At 43.5% G+C, this 22,211-nt stretch overlaps 2 protein-coding genes across 5 annotated transcripts in view; one reads left to right on the top strand and one right to left on the bottom strand.

The window, feature by feature from the left end:
• Nucleotides 1–8,887, top strand: part of LOC119953968 (ADP-ribosylation factor-like protein 5B) — a 33,296-nt gene extending 24,409 nt beyond the window's left edge. For 3 of the 4 annotated variants that reach the window (XM_038778697.1, XM_038778694.1, XM_038778696.1), the window contains exons 4-6: nucleotides 3,008–3,091; nucleotides 6,260–6,411; nucleotides 8,606–8,887. In XM_038778697.1, coding sequence (XP_038634625.1) covers nucleotides 3,008–3,091; nucleotides 6,260–6,411; nucleotides 8,606–8,654 — 285 coding nt within the window. In that variant the 3' untranslated portion in view covers nucleotides 8,655–8,887. The remainder of the gene's footprint in view (nucleotides 1–3,007; nucleotides 3,092–6,259; nucleotides 6,412–8,605) is intronic. The other variant, XM_038778695.1, reaches the window with a different exon arrangement.
• Nucleotides 8,888–14,653: 5,766 nt separating this feature from the next.
• Nucleotides 14,654–21,885, bottom strand: LOC119953967 (dickkopf-related protein 3-like). The gene is made up of 4 exons (XM_038778693.1): nucleotides 21,477–21,885; nucleotides 18,729–18,903; nucleotides 16,622–16,817; nucleotides 14,654–15,887 (listed from the first exon to the last, which is right to left on the bottom strand). The coding sequence occupies exons 1-4, from the start codon at nucleotides 21,642–21,644 to the stop codon at nucleotides 15,842–15,844; spliced, it is 585 nt and encodes a 194-aa protein (XP_038634621.1). The 5' UTR covers nucleotides 21,645–21,885; the 3' UTR covers nucleotides 14,654–15,841.
• Between the last annotated feature and the right edge of the window lie 326 nt (nucleotides 21,886–22,211).

Genomic DNA, 22,211 nt, shown 5'->3' with positions numbered 1-22,211 from the left:
ACAAAGCTTTACATGAGTTGTAACTGCACCTCTGATGCAGGAGTTGCACCCTTCAAACCACCTTAAGGAGGTTTGCCTGTGGATACTATCTATGTTCAGATCAGAGAATCCCTGCAGTGTAGAAGGAGGCCGACCCTCTGAAAGAGCACCCTAGCCAGGCCTGTTCCCCTGCCCTATCCCCGTAACCCCACCTAACCTTTGAACACTTAAGGGGCAATGTAGGATGGCTAATCCACCTAACCTGCAGATCTTTGGACTGTAGGAGGAAACCAGAGCACCCGGAGGAAACCCACGCAGACACGGGAGAACGTTCAAACTCCACACAATTACCCCAGGCTGGAATTGAACCCAGGTCCCTTGTGATGTGAGGCTGTAGTGCTAACCACTGTGCCACCATGCTTCCTTTCTGCAAAATGGTGCATAATGATTCCTAAATCATAAAAGATACATTTTGGGGACATTTCCTTTTATGTGCAGGATTTGAATTGGAAATCTTTTGTGCTGGATTTTTAATGCACTTTTAAATTTTTCCATGTGACTTGCTGAAACAAGTTTATCATATGAGGCACCTTCGTAGATGTGTTCTTCACTGCCGATATGATGGGCCTAATGCTGTTTTGTGCTTTCGAGTACTCTATTCCCTGAAATTGAATCCAGTTAGAGGTTTCCCTGTCACCTTAAAATCGAAGCCTTTTATGTCAAAAGCAGAACATCTACTATCGGCCCAATTCTGCATTTTACAATGGTGGCTCCCATAACTATTGGCAACATTTTTTTTCCAATTAAGGGGCAATTTAGTGTGGCCAGCCTACTACCCTGCACATCTTTTGGGTTGTGGGGGTGAAACCCATGCAGACAATGAGCAACTCCACATGGACAGCGGCCCAGGATCAAACCTGGGTCCTCTATAGTGCTGACCATGCTGAGGTTTGCTCCTCGTGAATGCAATAAAAAAGTTTCCGGTTGGATTTAATGGGGAACAAAAGACATCGAGGGTTGCATATCCCCTTGAGTTGTTGTATCACATGATGGTGAGATTGAAGTGACTCTTGCCAAAGGATTTATTTCTCTTCTTTTTTTCTTCTTCGTAAAATAGAGCTGGTAGTTCCTTGGAGCTCTGGTGCACAGCAATGGCTACAGTGTGCTGTGTGCTAGTTTTTGTACACTCCCCTCCCATGTTGGAGGTGTTGAGGCCAAATCCAAAGGTACCAATTCTTCCTTGGATTGGCAAACTTGGCACGAAATGTGCAGGAAGAGTTCCTATTAGCTGTTGGTACAAAGACAATGGAACACAGATTGGATTTGTGCAGGGTGAATGCGAGGAGGAACTTTTTAATTGAATGAATGGTAATGATCTGGAAATCACTGCCCATGAGTGGCGGAACTGGAAATGGTTAATGGCTGCAAAAGGAAATAAAGCTACAGTGTTACAGGAGGAGGGGAGTTGGACTGACTAGATTGCCCCATTTGTGAGGGGGAGGGGGCTGGTAGCATTGACTTGATGGACTGATTGGCCTCCTATGCTGTAACTTGCTGTGGGTTGAAAATATTAAGAGTCAATATTTTATGATATGATTGATGTGAACGCCAAATGGCCACTTGTACAACCAAATTGATTTGCTCTACTTCTATTTAAAAATCCTAGAACCATCCATCACAAAAAAAGTCATTTGGCCCATTTCCAAGTGAGAGCTATCCATTTCACACTCCTACACTTTCCTTCATAGTCCTGAAGACCTTTTTCCTTTCAACTATTGATCCAATTGCCTTTTGAAAAATACTATTGAATTTGTTTCTGTCAGCCTTTCAGGCTATGCATTCCTGATTTTTTTTTTTAATTTTTATTTTTTGTAAGCAATTGCTTTTAATCTGTGTCTACTCTCTGCTGACGCTTCTGTCAGCGTAATCATTTTCTCCCTTTTTACCGAAACTCCTCAATTTTCAAATGAGCCGCAAGCACTGATAGCAGCTTGTAGTAAAACAAAGGGTTTTGAACTTTCCCTGCTGGAGCACTGCTTTGCATTGAGCTGCACTGTTGCATGCCTCGGTATTGGTGGCTATTGAGGTTAAATTGGTGTCTAGTTGACTGCTCTTTAAAGTTTCTGGTTTTGTGATGTAAAATAAATTGGAGATGGCTAACAGCTGGAGTGATCGGCCACCCTGTTCAGACAGTATAGTAATCTCCACTCTGAAGTTTGTATCACAGCTGGCATTACTCAGTCTATTGGCATTATCTCTCTATTGTAGTTCTTGCACAACACTCCAATCTGTCATCCATTTAACTTGCGTGAAGCTCCCAGATCTATTTAAAGTTGAAAATGAATCTAGCAAATTTACTGGGGTCTCCTCTGCCAAGCCAGACTAGAAGCATTGCATCTAAATTCTCTTGTCTGCCTACCTGCACCAGGCGAGTAGAACTGTGTTGAAATTGGTGTTTAATTAAATTATTTTGACACTGAGGACTAATTGCTTTATACTGCATTTAGCCAGCATTGCCAGTGAACCTGCTTTGGTCCTCAAACCACTAATCCTCAAATAGGAAACCTAAACAATGCTTATTTTGTACTCCAAGAGACGTTAGGTGTGGGTGTTGTCATTCACTTGACTTGAATTGAACAGGCAGGCTTGATGCCAAATTTGGTTAATCTAGATCACTCAATACAAGAGCACTTCACTGAGTCCTTATCCCTTGTCCCCACCCTCCCAAGTTTGCTGTACTGAAGTGGATATGGAGTTGTGCACAACAACTTGGAGTCTCACAGTCCGGCTATGCTTTACCTGGTCAGATCGAGAGCATTTGTGACATCACCAAAGCCTGTATATGCAATGACGAAGTAGAACGGAAATGCCATATATGACATCAATACTTGTCTCCAATTGTTATACAGTATGGTACATTCTGAGGAAATAGCTGACAATGAAGGTTTACAAGAAGCTAATTGCATATGATACTCGTGAGTAATGATTGGATCCTATTCCTTATGGATGAATTTGATTTTATTTTCAGTTTGTTATCTTGGTTGTGGACAGCACAGACAGAGAGCGGCTGACACTTACGAAAGAGGAACTGTACAAAATGCTTGCACATGAGGTATGATTTGCTGCTAAAACGAGACTATGGTGGCACGGTGATTAGCACTTCTGCCTCTCGGCGTCAGGGACCCGGGTTCAATTTCAGTCTCTGATGTGTGGAGTTTGCGCATTTTCCTTCCGTGTCTGCTTGGGTTTCTGTGGATTTCCTCCAGGTTTCCTCAAACAGTCTAACGATGTGCAGGTTAATAGATTGACCATGCTAAATTGTCCTTTAGTGTCAAATGGTTAGGTGCAGTTACAGGGATAGTGTAGGGTGTGTGGGCCTCGGAAGGGTGCTCTTTTGGGTGGTTGGTGCAGACGTAATGGATGGATGGCCTCCCTCTCCACTGTAGGGATTCTTTGATGTTGGATGTGTTGGGGGAGATGAGGGTGTTTACTACTAAAGTCATGCCTGGAATATAGAATCTCAAATCTGTATTGGTTCAATGTCTCCCAATGGCTAGGTGGTCAGATTGACTGAGAATAGCTACAAGCCCCTCTGTGCGGGAACATGCCAGGTTCAGTTTGTATTGAATGGAGTCAGCAAGTCAAGTTGGATTGGTTTATTGTCATGTGTACTGAGGTACAGTGAAAAATATTTTTCTGTGTGCAGCTCAAACAGATCATTCTGTACATGAAAAGAAACTACATAATAGGGCAAACATAAAATGCACAGTGTAAATACATAGACACAGGCATCAGGTGAAGATGTGTGAAGTGATCAGATCGGTCCATAAGAGGGTCATTTAGCAGTCTGGTAAAAGTGGGGAAGAAGCTGTTTTTTCAGTCTGTTTGTGTGTGTTTCTCCGACTTTGTATCTCCTGCTATGATGGAAGAAGTTGGAAGAATGAGTTAAGCCGGGTGGGAGGGGGTCTTTGATTATGCTGCCCGCTTTCCCTAGGCAGCGGGGAGGTGTAGATGGAGTCAATGGATGGGAGGCAGGTTTGTGATGGACTGGGCGGTATTCATGACTCCCTGTAGTTTTTTTTCTGGTCCTTGGGGCCGAGCAGTTGCCATACCGACTGTGATGCAGCAGATAGGATGCTTTCTGTGGTGCACATGTAAAAGTTGTGTAAGAGTCAATGTGGAATGCCAAATTTCCTTAGTGTTTCCTGAGGAAGTATAGGTGGTGTTTTGTGCTTTCTTGGTGGTAGTGTTGACATGTGTTAGCTTTTATTGGTAGAGGGGATTGAGTTTCGGAGCCATGAGGTCATGTTGACAGCTGTACAAAACTGCTGGTGCGGCCGCATTTGGAGTATTGTTTACAATTCTGGTCGCCGCATTATTGGAAGGATGTGGAGCATTGGAAAGGGTGCAGGGGAGATTTTACCAGAATGGTGCCTGGTATGGAGGGAAGATCTTGCGAGGGAAGGCTGAAGGACTTGAGGCTGTTTTCGTTAGAGAAGGTTAAGAGGTGACTTAATTGAGGCATACAAGATGATCCGAGGATTAGATAGGGTGGACAGTGAGAGCCTTTTTCCTCGGATGGTGATGTCTAGCACGAGGGGACATAGCTTTAAATTGAGGGGAGATAGATATAGGACAGATGTCAGAGGTAGGTTCTTTACTCCGCATAGTAAGGGCGTGGAATGCCCTGCCTGCAACAGTAGTGGACTCGCCAACACTAAGGGCATTCAAATGGTCATTGGATGGACATATGGACGATAAGGGAGTAGTGTAGATGGGCTTTAGAGTGGTTTTACAGGTCAGCGCAACATGGAGGGCCTGTAATACGCTGTAATGTTCTATGTGTGGACCAGGACAGATTTTTGGTGATATGACACCTAGGCATTGGAAACTGCTAACTATCTCCACCTAGGCCCTGTAATGCTGACAGGGGGTGTGTACAATACTTTGCTTCCTGAAGTCAATGACCAGCTCTTTAGTTTTGTTGGCATTGAGGGAGCGATTGTTGTCGTTACACCACTCCATAGATTCTCCATCTCCCGCCTGTATTTTTTTTATATAGATTTAGAGTACCCAATTCATTTTTTCCAATTGAGGGGCAATTTAACGTGGCCAATCCACCTATCCTGCACATCTTTGGGTTGTGGGGGTGAAACCCACGCAGACACTGGGAGAATGTGCAAACTCCACACGGACAGTGACCCAGAGCCGCGATCGAACCTGGGACCTCGGCACTGTGAGGCAGCAGTGCTAACCACTGCGCCACCGTGCTGCCCCTCCCTCCTGTATTCTGACTCATCATTGTTCGGGATCTGATCCCACTATGATCATGTCGTCAGCAAACTTTAAAATGGAGTTGGAGCCAAAGTTTGCCACTGTCGTGTTTGAATGGGGAATCTAGTAGGGGGCTAAGTACGCAGCCTTGCGGGACCCCAATATTGAGGACTTTTGTGGAGGAGGTGTTTCTTCTTGTTGATTGTGGCCCATGGCTCAGGGAGTCAGACAGATAATGACCCAAGCCAGCAATCGAACCCAGGTCCCTGGTGCTGTGAAGTTACTGTGCCGCCAGATGTATCTATTGAGGAGGGACTGGCCCGCTCGAGATGATAGAGAATGTTCCCATTTTTGGAAGACGAGAGTCTAACAATGAAAGATGGTCACCAAAAAATCCACTTGGAAATTCAGTAGAAACGTCTTTACCAAAGAGTGGTGAGAATGTGGAACTTGCTACCACAGTGGCGAGCGTGAGTAAGAAGGGAGCAGAGGGTTATTCTAATGATTTCTGTTGCAAAAGATTGGATGAGGCTCAAATGGAGCATAAACACCAGCATGGAATGTCTTGTTTCAGTATTGTGTGCCCATGTAATCTTTACCTGATGTTGGTCTTGGGAACGTGTACAGACATTGCTTAATGGGTAGACTTGTTAAACAAGCTTGTGCAGATTGAATGCTGAGCCTGGATTACAGTTTGGTTTATGCATGTGCTGTTTCCCAGCATTATTCCTGGGATGATTTGCCCTTTAATGCTTTTGGCTTTGTCCTGTAAGATTTGTAATAATGGGGTGGCGCAGTAGTTAGCACGGCTGGCTCACCACTGAGGACCCGGGTTTGACCCCGGGTCACTGTCCGTGTGGAGTTTGCACATTCTCCTCGTGTCTGCGTGGGTCTCTCCCCCCACAAGCCAAAGATGTGCAAGGTAGGTGGATTGTCCATGCTAAATTGCCCCTTGAATGGAATTTTTTTTTAAACAGTTTGTAACAATGGCTTGTTTTCATTCTAGGACCTCCGGAAGGCAGCTGTGCTGGTATTTGCCAATAAACAAGACATGAAGAACTCCATGTCGGCTGCGGAGATTTCGAAGTTTCTCACACTAACGGCCATCAAAGACCATCCATGGCACATCCAGGCCTGTTGTGCACTCACTGGCGAAGGGTTAGTGTTGGACTGTAATGGATATCTCGCTGAAAGATGAATTAGTTACGCAAGTCCTTTCTGGAAAGTTGACTACGGCTGCGGGATTCTCCGGTGGGATCCTTCGCTTCGCCGGCAGCCCACCCACACCCGTGGGTTTCCTGACGCCATGGGATGGCCACAATGGGAAATTCCATTCGCTGGCTGCCGAAACGGAGGATCCCACTGCTGGCGGGAGCGTGCCACGCTGGAAAATTGGACTGGCAGGACGGAGAATCCTGCCCGGAATGTTTGTCTTCCATGGCCATCTGACTTTTTAATCTTATGCAAACACAGGGGTGGCACAGTGGTTAGCACTGCTGCCTCACAGTGCTGAGGAAGATGTACAGGGTAGGTGGATTGGCCACACTAAAATTGCCGCATAATTGGAAAAAAATGTAAATATACGGAAATACAGGATTTTGGGAGAGATCTGCATTAACATTGTCAATAGCTGAACTAATCCAAGTTATTGAATTCTTTGCCATTGAAACATGTAGTACTATAACTTTTCATGTTTCTGAGCTAGGAGTTAAAGGAAAAGACTCGCTCAATTGTGTAACTTTTTAAAAATAGACTAAAAAACTTGCCTGACAATTGAGCAATTTTTTAATTACCCCCAAGGCAGCCTTGAGACTGGGCAGGGATTGCTTTAAACCTTCAGTTCCTGGGACAGAGGCATTGGGTTGCTGAGCAACAAAACTCATAGTATTTCTTCAGAAGCCTGCAGCATCAATAAGCAATGCTTTGAAATCAGTTCTGTCGGACTGAGACATTATTAATGCCAATACCAAAATGTGACTATAATGAGGAATTTACAGGAAGATTTTGTACCAGACATTTAGTTCAACCCTTAAATGAAGTTTGGATATCATCCTTTTGCAATGAGTGACAAAGTAATGCATAATTTGCCAGGTCTAAATGCTGCTATTGTTTTGTAATTTAAAAAATCCATCACCAATTTTGTGGGAGTTTTATAGTTTCTAAAAGGTTTAGTGACTGCATCATCAAAATTGAAGTTGGTTTCGAAAATGACGGCTTATTCCTTCAATTTCCTCCCAAGTTCTCAATGAGCAGGAAGTGCTGGCTTGCATTTGTTCCTCCACTTTGCCCTTACTATGTAACACAGCTTTTGGCATGGACTATTATTTACATAGATACATAGAACATACAGTGCAGAAGGAGGCCATTTGGCCCATCGTGTCTGCACCAATCCACTTAAGCCCTCACTTCCACCCTATCCCCGTAACCCAATAACCCCTCCTAACCTTTTTGATCACCCAAGGGGAATTTAGCATGGCCACCTAACCTGCACGTCTTTGGACTGTGGGAGGAAACCGGAGCACCCGGAGGAAACCCACGCTGACACTGGGAGAATGTGCAGACTCCACACAGACAGTGACCCAGTGGGGAATCGAACCTGTGATGTGATTTATTGGTAAAGGTGTGCAAGTATAGCCCAATGGGGTTGGGTGGCATGTGGCCTGAAGAGGCGCGCAAGGGCAGAACTGTGGTACGGTGGTTAGCACTGCTGCCTCACGGCGCTGAGGTCCCAGGTTCAATCCCGGCCCTGGGTCACGGAATTTGGACATTCTCCCTGTGTTTGTCAGTCTTTCCTCCCCCCCCCCCCCCCCCCAACCACACACACAACCCAAATGTGTGCAGGGTGGGTGGATTGGCCACACTAAATTGCCCCTTAATTGGGGAAAAAAAATGAATTGGGTACTCTTAATTTATTATTTTTTTTAATTCAAAAGAGGCTGGTATGGAGTAGTTAGGCTGAAGGTCTGCTTCTGTAAATTCTGTTGAATGATGTGCTGGTGAGAATGTCTTCTTTTGTGGGCGGCATGTGGTGCAGTGGTTAGCACTGGGACTACGGTGCTGAGGACCCGGGTTTGAATCCCGACCCTGGGTCACTGTCCATGTGGAGTTTTCACATTCTCCCCATGTCTGCGTGGGTTTTGCCCCCACAACCCAGAGATGTGCTGGTTAGGTGGATTGGCCATGCTAAATTGCCCTTTAATTGGGGGGGGGGAATAATTGGGTCTTCCTAAATTTAAAAGAAAAGAATGCTGCCTTTAAAGAATATTACCATCCAGACTTGAAGCACTTTTCATAAACCTTGTGAACCTGGCAGGGGTTATGTATATTTACATGATTTCTTCCGCTCTTTCAGACTGGGTCAAGGGTTGGAATGGATGACACTGAAAACAGCCGCAAAATAGAGCTTGGTGCCGGCAAGCAGGATTAAAAAAAAAACTTTTGAAAAGAAATGACTCATCCGTCGGCAGCTGCAGGAACAGAAATGGATCCGTGCCTTGTTAGCGAGAATGATTGAAACAAAAGACAATGGCCCCTGGCTGGAACACTTGGATTGTGATGCACAGAGAATCCTTCATTTTTGAACCTACAGGCACAGCGACAGGAGGGCAGCCACCTTGGCGAAGCCTGAGGCAAACAGATACACAGGAAGAATGGAAAGATGACTTGTGCTGGATTTTCAACTTCCTGCCATCCGAGATGCAGGTTTGAGTTCCTTTTTTGGGGAGATTTTCAGGAAACAAAACGCCAACTGTGGAAACTTGGAGGCCTCCATGGTGCATTGCTAAACAGAAGAGCCAAGGCATTAAAAACTTCATGCAATCAGCAACATGCCAAAGTTTCTGTGGTAACCTTTTTTAAGTATGTGGTCAATGCGCATGTTGATCTTTGTAATTGTTTCCAGTGTTTAAGTCGGAAACCAGAATTGTGCAGCCTGTACCTCAACGCGTGTTCTCCATTCATCCTGACCAGCAAAAGTATTTAATTTTTATTGAACCTCAGGAACAGTTTGGCTCCTTGATCGAGTTCTAGAGTTTTTTTAATATTCTATTGAATGAAGCACCATTAGATCACTGATCAGTATTAGTCTGTTATAGGGCTTGAATCAATAGTCAGAGCTTTGAAGCTTCAATTAAATAGAAAGGGCTTTTATACCGGTTTCTCATTCAAGGTTAAACCTGTGTTCTGCCTCTTGAGCTGGTGGGACACAGGGGTGAATTGCTGCTGCCATCGACCGCTTTTAAGGCATGAAAATTCTTAGGAGGCTGTTGAACTTCAGACCTCATCTCTGTTTTGGGTGGTTAACATTCAGCACCTGCTCTTTTATCATAGAACACCTTGTTTCAGTGGACAAAGGATGCTGCAAATTCTCAATTATCAAGAACAGTTAATACCTGCTTTTAAGCCAGTCTTTTCATCAGTGTAATGAGTGGAGGAGTGACTGAGTTTCAGATGAGTGATATTTCCCCCTCTTTAGAGAGGTGACGAGGTTTACGGCCTCGGGTGACTGTGTGGAGCTAGCACTTTCTCCCCGTGTCTGCGTGGCTTTCCTCCGGGTGCTCTGGTTTCCTCCCACAGTCCAAAGATGTGCAGGTTGGTTGGGTTGGCCATGATAAATTGTCCCTTGTTATTCAAAAGGTTAGGTTGGGGTCTGGGCCTAGGTATGGTGCTCTTTCCAAGGATCAGTGCAGACCCGATGACCTGCACTGTAGGTCTATGAAAGTAATCAGTGCCCTGGTGATGGGAACCCAAAGCCAGGGGGAGATAGAGCATCGGCAAGCCCAGCTACCATTTGAATTTGTTTCCTGTTTTAAGTGGCAGCCGATTTCAAGGTGCAGAGCACCATTCTGAAAGTCTAATGGCAAGTGGGCTATTCTCTATTCCAAAGCAATGTAAAGGGTGAAGACGAAGAGACTGACTAATTCAATAACATGGTCCCAAATACAGAACCGCTCCTTCAGCATCTGGTGCAGTTAACACATATTTTTCCTCATGAGCAGGAATCTCTCTGACAGAAGCAGTAGCCCTGCCGTTTGACCTTTCCAATACTGATAGACCTGTGCTGCATTTTCAGCACTAACTAGTTGTCACACACTCCATTTGCCGTCAGTTGCGTTGTTGAGTGATTGTGAAAATTTACAATTTCAAACAATGGATTAACTTGTCAGTCACATTTGGGGTTAATGCAGTTAATACATAGTTTGAACTTTTTACGTTGGTCTGGTGCTAAATGAAGCACTGGTCCGATATCTTCAGTAGAACAATGCACCACATTGAATCAGATCGACCATATCATGGAATTGCTGAAGGCCAGAAAGAAAAGAAAAAGCTGAATAGATGGTAATAATTTAGAGTTCAGAAATAGTTTGTGTGATGAGGCAGACTTGACATTGTAACTACAACTTGAGCAGCAGGAGGTGGAATTATGGCCATGGTTTTCTTTTTTTTTTGTTCTTCACTCTTCTTCCATGTGCTGTTCCTTGATCATGTCTATTCCAGCAGCAACTATCAAAGTTGAGTTTGTTCTCATCTTGGCAGTTAACTTGCATACTATACCTTCTGGGTTCCTTGTGCAGACATCCTATCTTGCTGCATTAGCACAAATTTGAAGAACCTTTTTGCTCTTGCATGAAGACCCTATGGGTCTTGTGCATACGTCTTATAAGACCGTTTCCTCCATTTGTATCGGTCCCTATTCAAAATTACTACTTTCTTTTAAAACTGAAGTAGCAGTTACCAAGCTTGTGTGTAGGCAGGATGGCAGGCATAATCCTGGCCATCCGTTCACACTGATTCTCCAGTCCCACTGCAGTGGATGGAGTTATGGCTGAGTGCCAAATTCTCTTGTTCTCGCCGGCAGTGGTGACAGACTGAACTCTGATCAGAGAATCCCCGCCCCTATCTTGCAGCCACAACCTGGCCTTAAAAAGATCAAATGGTTCATGTATTTCTGAATTCCTGGTTTGAAATTTGTTGAGGCGGTTGGAAAGAGTTGCACTTGGCCATTTGTTGCCTTGCTCTTGGTTGGGTAAATCAATGTTGCAATGCTGGGGTCTACTGCATCAGCGAGTGGTTTACGTAAATTGTGATCTGCACACCCTCCAGTTGCAAATGAAGGTAAATATTGGACAAATCTGCTGCTGCAAGCTTGTTCTCCAAATTAATCTATGTGGCCTCCAATAAATAACTGGTCACATACCATGTCTTGACTTTAAGGGTACTTAAAGGGGATATTGTGCATGTACATCGGGATGTAATCCAGTTACTCTGCATTTGCAGCCCCAATTCTTAAGGTGCAGTTCAATCTGTGCTATGTGACCCTCCTAAATTGCCAATTTAGCCTCATGCCGACTTCACTCTGCACTGCTACAGCCACACCCAATGTAATTGATGTAGATACACTAAGCTACCCGTCTGATCCTTGGAAATAGTGCACTAGATCGGAACGCCAAGATAATTGCCTGTTTCAGTTATGCTTTCTACCTCGAGTCTCAACTTAATGACTATCTGAGTGTAGGTGGAGTTCTCTTTGTCTCTAAACACACATTTACCAAAGTAATGACCTGAAACTGAAAACAATTGGGTGATGGGACTGTAGCTGAGGTTCCTGCAGTGGCCTGACGGGTAACAGCACCACCTAGTGTGATAGGACCTCTGATAGAACAGCCAGCCTTCCAACTGTTGGTCCGTGCATCAGTCGAGGTCAGGCTGAGACGCTCAGCTTTGTTTCACCTGGTTAAACAATGAATGCCAAAATACCTGCTTCTAATAGTCGTTTAGTGACTCCTGGAAATGTTTCTTCGACGTTGAGGATAGGAGTGGTTCTAGAAACAATTTGGGTCGAATAACCTGTCAACAATAGCCTTATGCAGGAGCTGCTGCGAGAATAGTGACGAATGAGAAAAGAATAGGCCTTTGAATATGGGAGAGGTGACCTGCCATTTTACATCGCGGGTTCCAGGATTGGGGGGGGGGGGGGGGGGGGGGGGGCTGTAGGAGGTTTTAATTATTTTTTAAAATACTGCAGGTAGTAAATCAAGACCTGAATGCTGGAGCAGGGCTCTTGGTATTCAAGAAATTGTGTTAATTATACCCTGAAATAATCAGTAGCTCCCTTGTGTATTATTGTACACACTGTGCCAATTCACTAGCACCTGTTTTGCCTCCAAACTGTCCGGCTTGTGGCTTCCCGGGTTTCATGTACTTTATTGACCAGCCCTTTGTACAAACACTTTTGCAGGTTCCGCAAAATTTTATTAGTTCCTGTAATAAATTCAATTATGTTTGTGATGGGTGAGGAAAAGGAGTCTAAATCAAAAGATATTTCTACCTCACAAAGCCTCCCTCCTCCAAATCCCAGTGAAAGTTTTCCTGATTTTAACCTCTTGCCCTTCCTGCTCAGAAGTTCACATGATTTGTGATACAGAATTTGCATTATTGAAGATACAAAAGTGAGTCTATTTTATGAAGCCATGGACATTTAGATACACCGGGAAACATCTATTGGATTACTTGGACATAATTTCTGAAACATTTTTTATTGGTGTCTGGGGTAGCACATTGGGTAGCACTGTTGCTTCACAGCACCAGGGTCAAAGGTTTGATTCCTGGCTTGGATCACTGTCTGTGTGGAGTATTCTCCCATGTCTGCGTGGATTTGCTCCATTTTCCTCCCACAAGTCCCATAAGATGTACTTGTTAGGTGAATTGGACATTCTGAATTCTCCCTCTGTGTGCCTGAACAGATGCCAGAGTGTGGCGACTAGGGGATTTTCACAGTAACTTCATTTCAGTGTTCATGTAAGCCTACTTGTGACACTAGTAAAGATTATTATTAAATGCATTTGACACCACTAATTTCGCCACATCACTGTCTGTGCTGGGAGATAGTGCGTGGAATTAAGGTATTCTTTTGTTTCTACTGGATTAGGGATATGGAAGGATGCCCTGATTGGGAGCGTTATTCTTTGTGGCCAGTGGGTGGGATGTGATAGTGTTGAGCAAGTCTCCAAAGACGGATCCAGACCCAGACTACCTGCCCGTGTCTGGGAAAGGCTGAAGGTCGCCTTTCTATGATTGGTGCCTGTCTTGGGTGCCTATTGTAGGGAGTGCTGTGAGTGACAAACTTGCTCAGTTTGTAGAAAATTGCTTGTTGCAGGGCATGCTTCACCCATTGGTATCCCCCTTACTGATGTTTAGGCCCAGTAAAAATGAGATTTGTTTTCTGGTCGCATTACCATGTGGCCTGAGAGGCAGCGCATGCATCAAGTGTAGTATGCACGAGAGTTGACCTTTTGCAGACTGTGCTTGGGATGGAAGCACCAGGCAATTTAGGCACTAAATGTAACTGATCAACGAGAAGGGATGTCTTTGAAATTAGCCGGCGGACTTTGCCAATGTTACATTATGAGCAAGAATTATTCTGCATGTTTGGGTAAAAGTTTCTGCTTTTTTAAAGAATGTCTTTTCCCATATTGTCAGGATGATTGCCTTTAGCCTACCTCTGCCCTAGTTCTGTCAACATGCAGTCATCAGATACCAAGATTTTTTTATCATTTTAAATCCTTTCTCCGTTTGTATGTACAATTATATTTTCCAAGAAAATCCTCAGTCTTGGATTATTACAATGCCAGTATTTCATTATTAGCACTCCATTTTGTATAAGATTTGAGAAGTCCCTTGTGTGTTCCTTTTTTACTTTTCTGGCTTCTGTTACGGACACTATTTCTATAATGTGTTTAATTTTGATGAAATGGTCAAACTTTTTCAAACTTTATTTACTGATAAATGGCTGTGAACTTCTGTTTAATCTAATCTCGCTGTGGGTGTGGCTGGGCACTTATTGCCCAGTCCTAGTTGCCCCTGAGGCGGTGCTAAACCTTCTGTTTGAGTTGCATTCCATGTGCTGATGGTGCTTCTATGATGGGGTAGTAATTCCAGGGGTATGTATTTCCTGGAGGCAGTGTGAGCTGACGCAATAAACGACTTGTTTAAGCAAGATCATACATTTTCGGAGGTATAATCAGCCAGTTAGTGAGATGGTTATCGATACACATTGATTACACCAAATGATTAATTGATTTTAGATATTTACTTTTGTAAGTGAGAGGTGCAAAGAATTTGACCAAATTGTTTCAACTTGCCTCGGTATATCTTTCTCTCCAGTGAGAATTTGTGATGGATGCTGTTGGAACCCAGTAATTGGTTTACTTTGTGCTGAAGATCATTTCAAATCCTTGTGCAATTTATGCATTAAGAATGGTGCAATGCTATCTGGAACTTCTGTCACCAGTCTGCTTGATGTGCACCCACCTTTGAACCACACTGTCAATTGGCTATCTTCCTAGGACCATGGTTCCAACAGTGTCCTAATTTTAGGTTTTAGAAGTATAGGCGAGGATTTAAAATTTTGGGAGCCACAGGATAAAATGACCCAAGAAATTTCAAACGCTCTACCTCCACAAACTGCATACTTAATCCCTATGGAGACTGTACTGGGTGCACATTATCCTGCTTTCAGAAACTGGTCATTTCCATAAAGCACTTGATCATGTAGCTTCATTTTAAGCCTCTGGTGGCAGACATTCAACTGTCGGGTTCGCCTTCACTTTTCTTCAGTTTATACCCTATTAAGTATTAATATTTAACAGGTGACTCGCATCTAAAGTGAGAAAATGAGCCAGTATTGAAAATGACATGTTAACATTCTACTCATTGTACTGTATTGAAAATACATGTAAAACATTTTTCATTCCAAGTCATGTGAGAACATGTTTTAAATAAACTTGTGCTTTTTATCCTTTCTCGATGATTCTTTTTGTTTGATGCAAGCACTAGCAACGGTATGCGAGGACAGTATTTTTGGGCTGTCTGGCAACTTGGGTGAGCAAGCTGCTCCACTTGCAGCAATTATGCAGGAGTGACATTCCATGTTCATTAAAGCCCACTTCCAATTTTGTCCCAATTGAGCCCTACAAATGTGAAAATTCCTGGCGTTAAATGGCAAATCACTACTGGTCATCTATTGCAATCTGCATTGGCATCCCTGGCATGATGGACAGGAACATCAATGCTTAGACCTACTGGAAATCTGGGCATTTGTGGACCTTCTGCCCTTGCATCACAGGAACTAAATGAAAGCAAGTTAGTTTGGCTTTTATTATTCTGATGGTCTCTTGATGCAATGATAATGAAATCATGGATTAATCATTGCAATCGGTTTCTCAATTAATCTACAATAGACTCTATGAAAAAAGCAAAACTTCAGGAGTTTGGGAACTAAGTCACCTCTTCCTCACATCCTGCACTTCTCGAATGGCGTGCATATTGTAGCCAAAATATTTGAAAGGGTGTGATAACCGCAAAGTGAAAATACCAACTAGAGCATTTACTTCCGTAGCAGTGAACATTTGGAACAAACTATTTCTGTGCATATCTGTACAGTACTTTATCATATTCATCAACAGTTACATAGAATTCACTGCTATCATTATTTACATTATGAAGCCATTAATTGTGTAGTATACATAATTAAATAACATAGAAGATATTTACAATAAATACAGGTTCTTCAGTTAGGACAAGGAAGGACTCAGGCACTGCCAGGTATTGGTGTTCTCCCAGTAGTCAAACTCTTCCTGTGAGAAAATAAATTGTTTTAATGATTATTTAATTTAAGTTGTTTTCACAATCCTTTAGAAGCAGGCAATATTTCTCTCCATTTGTCCCATGGGACAAGGAAGATGGTTCCAAATGAGGCATGTGGATCAGAAAGATACCATGTCAGATTACTAATCTTCCTGATTTGATGCTCCAATGATTAGGCCAGTTTGGGGGGGGGGGGGGGGGGCTCCCATCACTGTGTAATTCTCGTTGAGTGAGTGGTTGGATTAATTTCTGCTCTGATCGCATTCAACATTTCACTCATCTGTTGCTATTCAATATTCGCATTCATTCCTTGGTTCTCTGTTTAGTTCCACACTAGTGTATTAACCAATAGACATCTGGGGAATTTTGTGCTTGGAGCAGAGGTGATGGTTTTAGAATGAATTTAACAGTTTTCTAATTTGTGCAATGGGAAAATAGGTAGAGTATACCATCATCCTTAACAGTCCCTTAAACAGCAATCTTATTTATAAAATCCAAGTACCTTATGACATTAGACCACCTTGCAAAGTTCTGAGTACTGATTCCCTGTTCAGCCCTCGGTGCCAGTTGATTGGGATAGCAAAGATCATTGTGGTTGAACATGGCCCTTCCATCCTGCTTCCAGAAGGCAGCCAGACATTTGGTGAGAACCATACTTCAGCACTGCAAGGGAGTCCACATTATTTACTTGTCCAGAATGAGACAATGAGTGTGTTATACTTACTCTCTTGTGATTCTGCCGCTTCGACAGACGAGCCCTTCCTCACAGGGGCAGAGCTGGTTAATGCTGTAAGCCAGCCCACCATCAGGGACATAGCAGTTCATGTCCAAAGTCAACTTCTTCTTGCAGATCATCTCTCCGTGGTGTCTGGCACAGCACATGGAGGCGCCACAGTCTGTGTCCGCTTTACAGCGAGCCCCTGGAGTAAAATGTGAACAGTTTAATGCCCCAACATTCTACTGGGGTGATGGAAATACTGTCAGGTTGGGTCATATTCTAGGGGTGACTGCCCTCCAGGGTTGATCTGGAATGCCTAGGAATTAGTGATTAATTGCTGGGACAGGTCTGTGAATGACCCAAAATGAAAATCATCATGGCAATAAAATGTGATAGATTTCCTACCCATCTTTACCCCTATTTTCTTGGAATAGAGTGGTCATTGGGAGAAGAAAGAAAGGCGGTTTGACAGAATTATTCATTGAACATGGGCATTGCAGGCTGTGCCAGCATTTATTGCCCATCCCTAATTGCCCTTGAGGGGGCAGTTAAGAGTCACCCACATTTCTGTGGGTCTGGAGTCACATGTAGGCCAGACCAGGTAAGGACGGCAGATGATTTCTTTCCCTAAAGGGCCGATTTGACAATGGTTCCATGGTCATCATTAGACTTTTTAAAATTCCTGTTTTTATTGAGTTCAAATTTCACCATCTGCAGTGGTGGGATTTGAACCTGGGTCCCCAGAGCATTGCTCTGGTTTACCAGTCCAGTGACCGTACCACTGTCACTGCCTCCCCTGCTATGATTCAGGAGCATATCCAGCCACAGTTAACAACCCTTCCACATTCTGATTGACTTTATATTCTACATTTATTTTCAGCTAATTAAATACACCTGCAACATCATAGATTATCATAGAATTTACAGTGCAGAAGGAGGCCATTCGGCCTATCGAGTCTGCACCAGCTCTTGGAAAGAGCACCCTACCCAAGGTCAACACCCCCACCCAACACTAAGGGCAATTTTGGACACTAAGGGCAATCCACCTAACCTGCACATCTTTGGACTGTGGGAGGAAACTGGAGCACCCAGAGGAAACCCGGATGTGCAGACTCCACAGACAGTGACCCAAGCCGGAATCGAACCTGGGACCCTGGAGCTGTGAAGCGATTGTGTTATCCACAATGCTACCGTGCTGCCCCTATTGTCCGTAAATGATGGCCATGCAACTACCCGATCACTAAAATCCCATCTGGCTCCCTAAACCTTTTGAACGAATGAAATTCGCCATCCTTACCTGGTCTGGCCTACATGTGACTCCAGTACTACTATCACAACAATGTGGCTGACTCCTCCCATTGGCACTGGCCCAGCAAGCCACAGTGTTATCAAAAATAAAGCTCGCAATCACCTTTGCAAGGGCAAATGGGGATGGGCAATAAATGCCAGCAATGCCCACACTGAGAATGGGGTTAGTGCCAGAGGGCAGGAGGTGCCTTTAGGCCCATAATCCAGGCATAGGCCCAGGAAAAGAAGCGAAAGTTTGAAGAGAAATGGTCAATGTTAGACCACTGGAAAAAACTAAAAGAAATTGGAGGCTGCACTGAACGTGAACTCCACTCCAACTGAAGCCTCCTATCAAACTCCCCCCTGGTCAAGTTCCTGCAGAGCCAGGCTTGCTTATTAGAGGAACAAGGAAATAAAAAAATGTATTAACCCATGGTAGTGGAGAAGGTGACAAAAGCTTCATCTGTATCAATCTTCCGAATGCTATGCCTTATGCTATGGTGTCAGTTGGAGATTTGGGATTGTCCTGCGTAAATATCACTTCATGTCGGAGTCCCTTGTACAAGAACAGTGAATTGTGTGATTGGCAGTAGTCACAGGCATTGCATATCAAATGGGCTCTTCAGATCCAACCATCCTAAAATAAGCATGACTAGAAATCTGTATAATTTTTCTCGAAATAGATTGGAGTGTAAAAGCTAGCTGCTTTTAACGAGAGGACCATTAACCAATTTGTTCACATCAATACCAACGTCGCGGTCTAAATTTCCTCACTGTTTTTTGCAGTGGTATGGGATGGCTGGTTCAGATTACCTATTAGTCTTACCTTCGTGCCCTTTGGGGACAGTGAAGTGACACTGGCCAAACATGCAGCTTAGACCCTGGGAGCACTGACTATCCCGGCGACAGAATTGACCTTCATGCCTTAAAGGGACGCACACGCCAAAATGTTTGTCACAGAAAAATCCCACTCCACAGCCATGGTCATGTTCACACTGTGTCTGCAGAATACAACAGAAAAATATTTTAATTTACAACTGTGAAGAATCTACTTTTCTAAATGCAGTTAATCAGCTGAGCACTGACTGTCCTCAATTCTCCAAACGTGCATGTTTGAATAAGTGGGATTTCTTGTAAATGTTAGTGTCTTTTGACCTGCATAATATACACAGCTGTTTAGACAAATTCAACGAATGGTTCAGTTCATACATGCACAGATGCATAACAGGAATCCTGGGCTTAATATATTATATCAGTCCATGCCAACAATAATGCTCCTCTGATTTGTGTTTTAGTAGAATTGGTAAGTTAAGAATTTGCTGCATCTTCTGTGTCCTTGGTACATCCCAAGTTGTTGTGCAGCCATTCTTGAAGTACTGTTGTTTCATGGACAAACACAGCAGGAAATTTACACTCGAGTTGCAAACAGCAACAAGATAAATATTGTAATCTGCTGTGACTGAAGGATAAATGGTGACTGAAGGAACTCCCATACTTCACATCATGCAATCCTATTCACATCCAGCTGAACAGACAACAAAAGAGCCTCAATTTCATCCAAAGGACACTAACTCCAACAATCTCTGAATAGTCCATTTAAACGGCAGCCCGAGGCTATATATTGAAACCATAGAGCGGGGTCTTAAACTTTTAATCTTCGGACTCCGAGGTAACAGTACTGCTACGAAGGTAAGGTAACAGTGCTACTACAAAGGTAAGGTAACGTTATTGCATGCAATGATTGTTTTGGAATTTTAAATTGGGGCACAATTAGTTTCTGAAAGAGGAGGAATGAGAATGAGTAGTGGGTCCTGCTCCCGATTATGATTCAAAGGCACCTGCTCCATGTTGATTTAAGAGCAGGACTGAACAAACTATTTCCTTGGGAATGAGGTACTATAGGCCAGCCAGTGTCTGTAGAACTGAAATATCGGACATTTTTAAAGAGAGAATTCCGATTTTCTTCTCACACCTAGTGGTGTACCAAGGCAGGCCTTTGTCCAGTTCCATAACTAGCAATTCCCAGAACAGGTCTCTGGTCTGTTGCCAGGGGCTTATAGCTTTAGGGGTGCACACCGCATCAAGCGTGGCTGATCAGGAATCCCCGGCTTTTACCACCAGCCTTTGGTCTGTTTTGGAAGGATTTGCAGGTTGACACACTCCACCTGTTTGGCCGTGTTATGAATGCACCTTCCTTGGCCATCAAGTCCTGGGGCGGGACTCGAGCCAGTGTTTCAGGCTCAAGAGGCGGGGACACTGCCCACACTGCATCACAAGACCAAAAGAGGGGGAATACTGATGGAATCAAAAATAATTTGGCAGGATGGGTCTCCACATTCAAACATCAAGTAATTTAATTAAAATGGGTTTCACCAATAAACCATCATCTTGCTGGGACTGCAAAGTTTGGAACCAAATATAACAGAACGAGTCCTACAAACCAGAAACTAATGACTGTGCCAGTCTACAAGCATTAGCCAGGCTGATGAAACAAGAGTGACATGAACAATGACAGAATGGTCTGGCTCAGGTATCACGTTGACTACGTCTACGACAGTCTTGATTTTGATCTCAGCCAATCTATCAGCATGCTGACATCTCAACCCTGCATAAGATTCCGTGTACTTCTCCCCTATGCACCCCCGTCCCTAATCTCCCAGATCAGTACTTTTTACTTTTATCCTTGAATCCAGGTTTTCAATTTACACACCAGCTTGCCACGTGAGAGAAAGTTACTCAGGAAAATTTTGACCTTTGCTTAGAATCTTCTCAAACTTTTAACTTGATGTTACTTTTCCAGAATGAATTAACTTTTCTGTGTTTAAACATTCAGGGACTCATTTAAACCCAATTGATGATTTACTTTTATTTTAAAAAAATTTAAGAGTACCCAATTATTTTCTTTTCAATTAAGGGCCAATCCACCTACCCTGCACATCTTTGGGTTGTGGGGACGAAACCCACACAGACACGGGGAGAATGTGCAAACTCCACACGGACAGTGACCCAGGACCGGGATTCGAACCCGGGTCCTCAGCGCCGCAGGCAGCAGCGCTAACCACTGCGCCGCCCCTAGATTTACTTTCTAAATAAAAGGCATTAAAGTATAGCTAGCAAACCACCAATTGTAATTTTTACGAAGAGCAGGAGAATAGATTTGAATCTCAGAAACTTCAGGAAAAGTTATTTTTAAAAATCTCATTAAAGCCTCTGTAAACTGAAGATTCTTTTAAAATTATGATGTGGCGATGCCGACGTTGGACTGGGGTGAGCACAGTATGACGTCTTACAGCGCAAGTTAAACTCCAAAACATGTTTGAAACAAACATGTTGGACTTTAACCCGGTGTTTTAAAATTATGAACTAATTGCTTGATTCCATTGCCCAGTCCCTTCCACTTGCAAATAGAATGTATAGTATCGCACAGTTGAGAAAAATACAGCTTGGAACAGAGGCACAGTGGAGCTGGCAGCAGCAGTCCAGAGTTATACATCAAAATTCAGAGCCAAATGATTAATAAAACAGTAACCAGTTCCCGTCTGGGTTCCAGACCTTTTGTCTAACTCATACTCACACTTCTCTCTTGGTCATTTGGTTGAGTGCCTGAACTCTGCTTGGCGGAGATTTCTTGAGATCCTTTGAAAGGAATTGACAACATCCAGGCCCAGATGTAACTACTTACAGCAGGTACAAAACCAAAGAAGCAAAGGGAAAAAATGATCACTTTTACTATCTTCAACATAACTGAGGATAAAGAAAACGATAGAGATTCCTAACGAAAGACCACAGGTTGTGTTGTCGGTGAGGTTCCTGAGACTCTGTAGCTCTGGCGCTCTGGCTTTTCAAGGCTTCCGATATAATCTTTGGCTGATTAAACTGTTTGTTCAAATAATGAGAAGGAGGGACAATTAGTTGTCAGAGCTTAAAATTAATGGGATGCCTCACCCAACTGACATTGAATCAACAACGCACAAAAGCAAACACACTACCCCATGCATCCATTCTTAACTGCAAGAGGGTGGCTGTGTTTTACCATTAATCAGGGCTTGTAATTACTAGGCCTAAAACCACCCTCAACCCTCCACATCCCTGTTTGTTGACACAAGCGAAGGAATACCATCAGCTCCATTCTTTGCCGGATTTACTAACAATCACAGTCCTCAGCCTACTGTGCAATCTCTGTAAATTCATTTGAGAAATGTGCCACCTCATTAACTGCAATTAGCACCTGCAGAAAGTGGGGAGTCCGATGACGAGGAACCAAATGGAAGCAACTGACTTAATGAGATGTATAATCAATTTTCCAATT

Source organism: Scyliorhinus canicula, chromosome 19 (genome assembly GCF_902713615.1).
Source record: "Scyliorhinus canicula chromosome 19, sScyCan1.1, whole genome shotgun sequence".
NCBI classification, from domain to species: Eukaryota; Metazoa; Chordata; class Chondrichthyes; order Carcharhiniformes; family Scyliorhinidae; genus Scyliorhinus; species Scyliorhinus canicula.
Note: the sequence above shows the minus strand (reverse complement) of the source record. Positions and strands in the feature narration are given on the sequence as shown.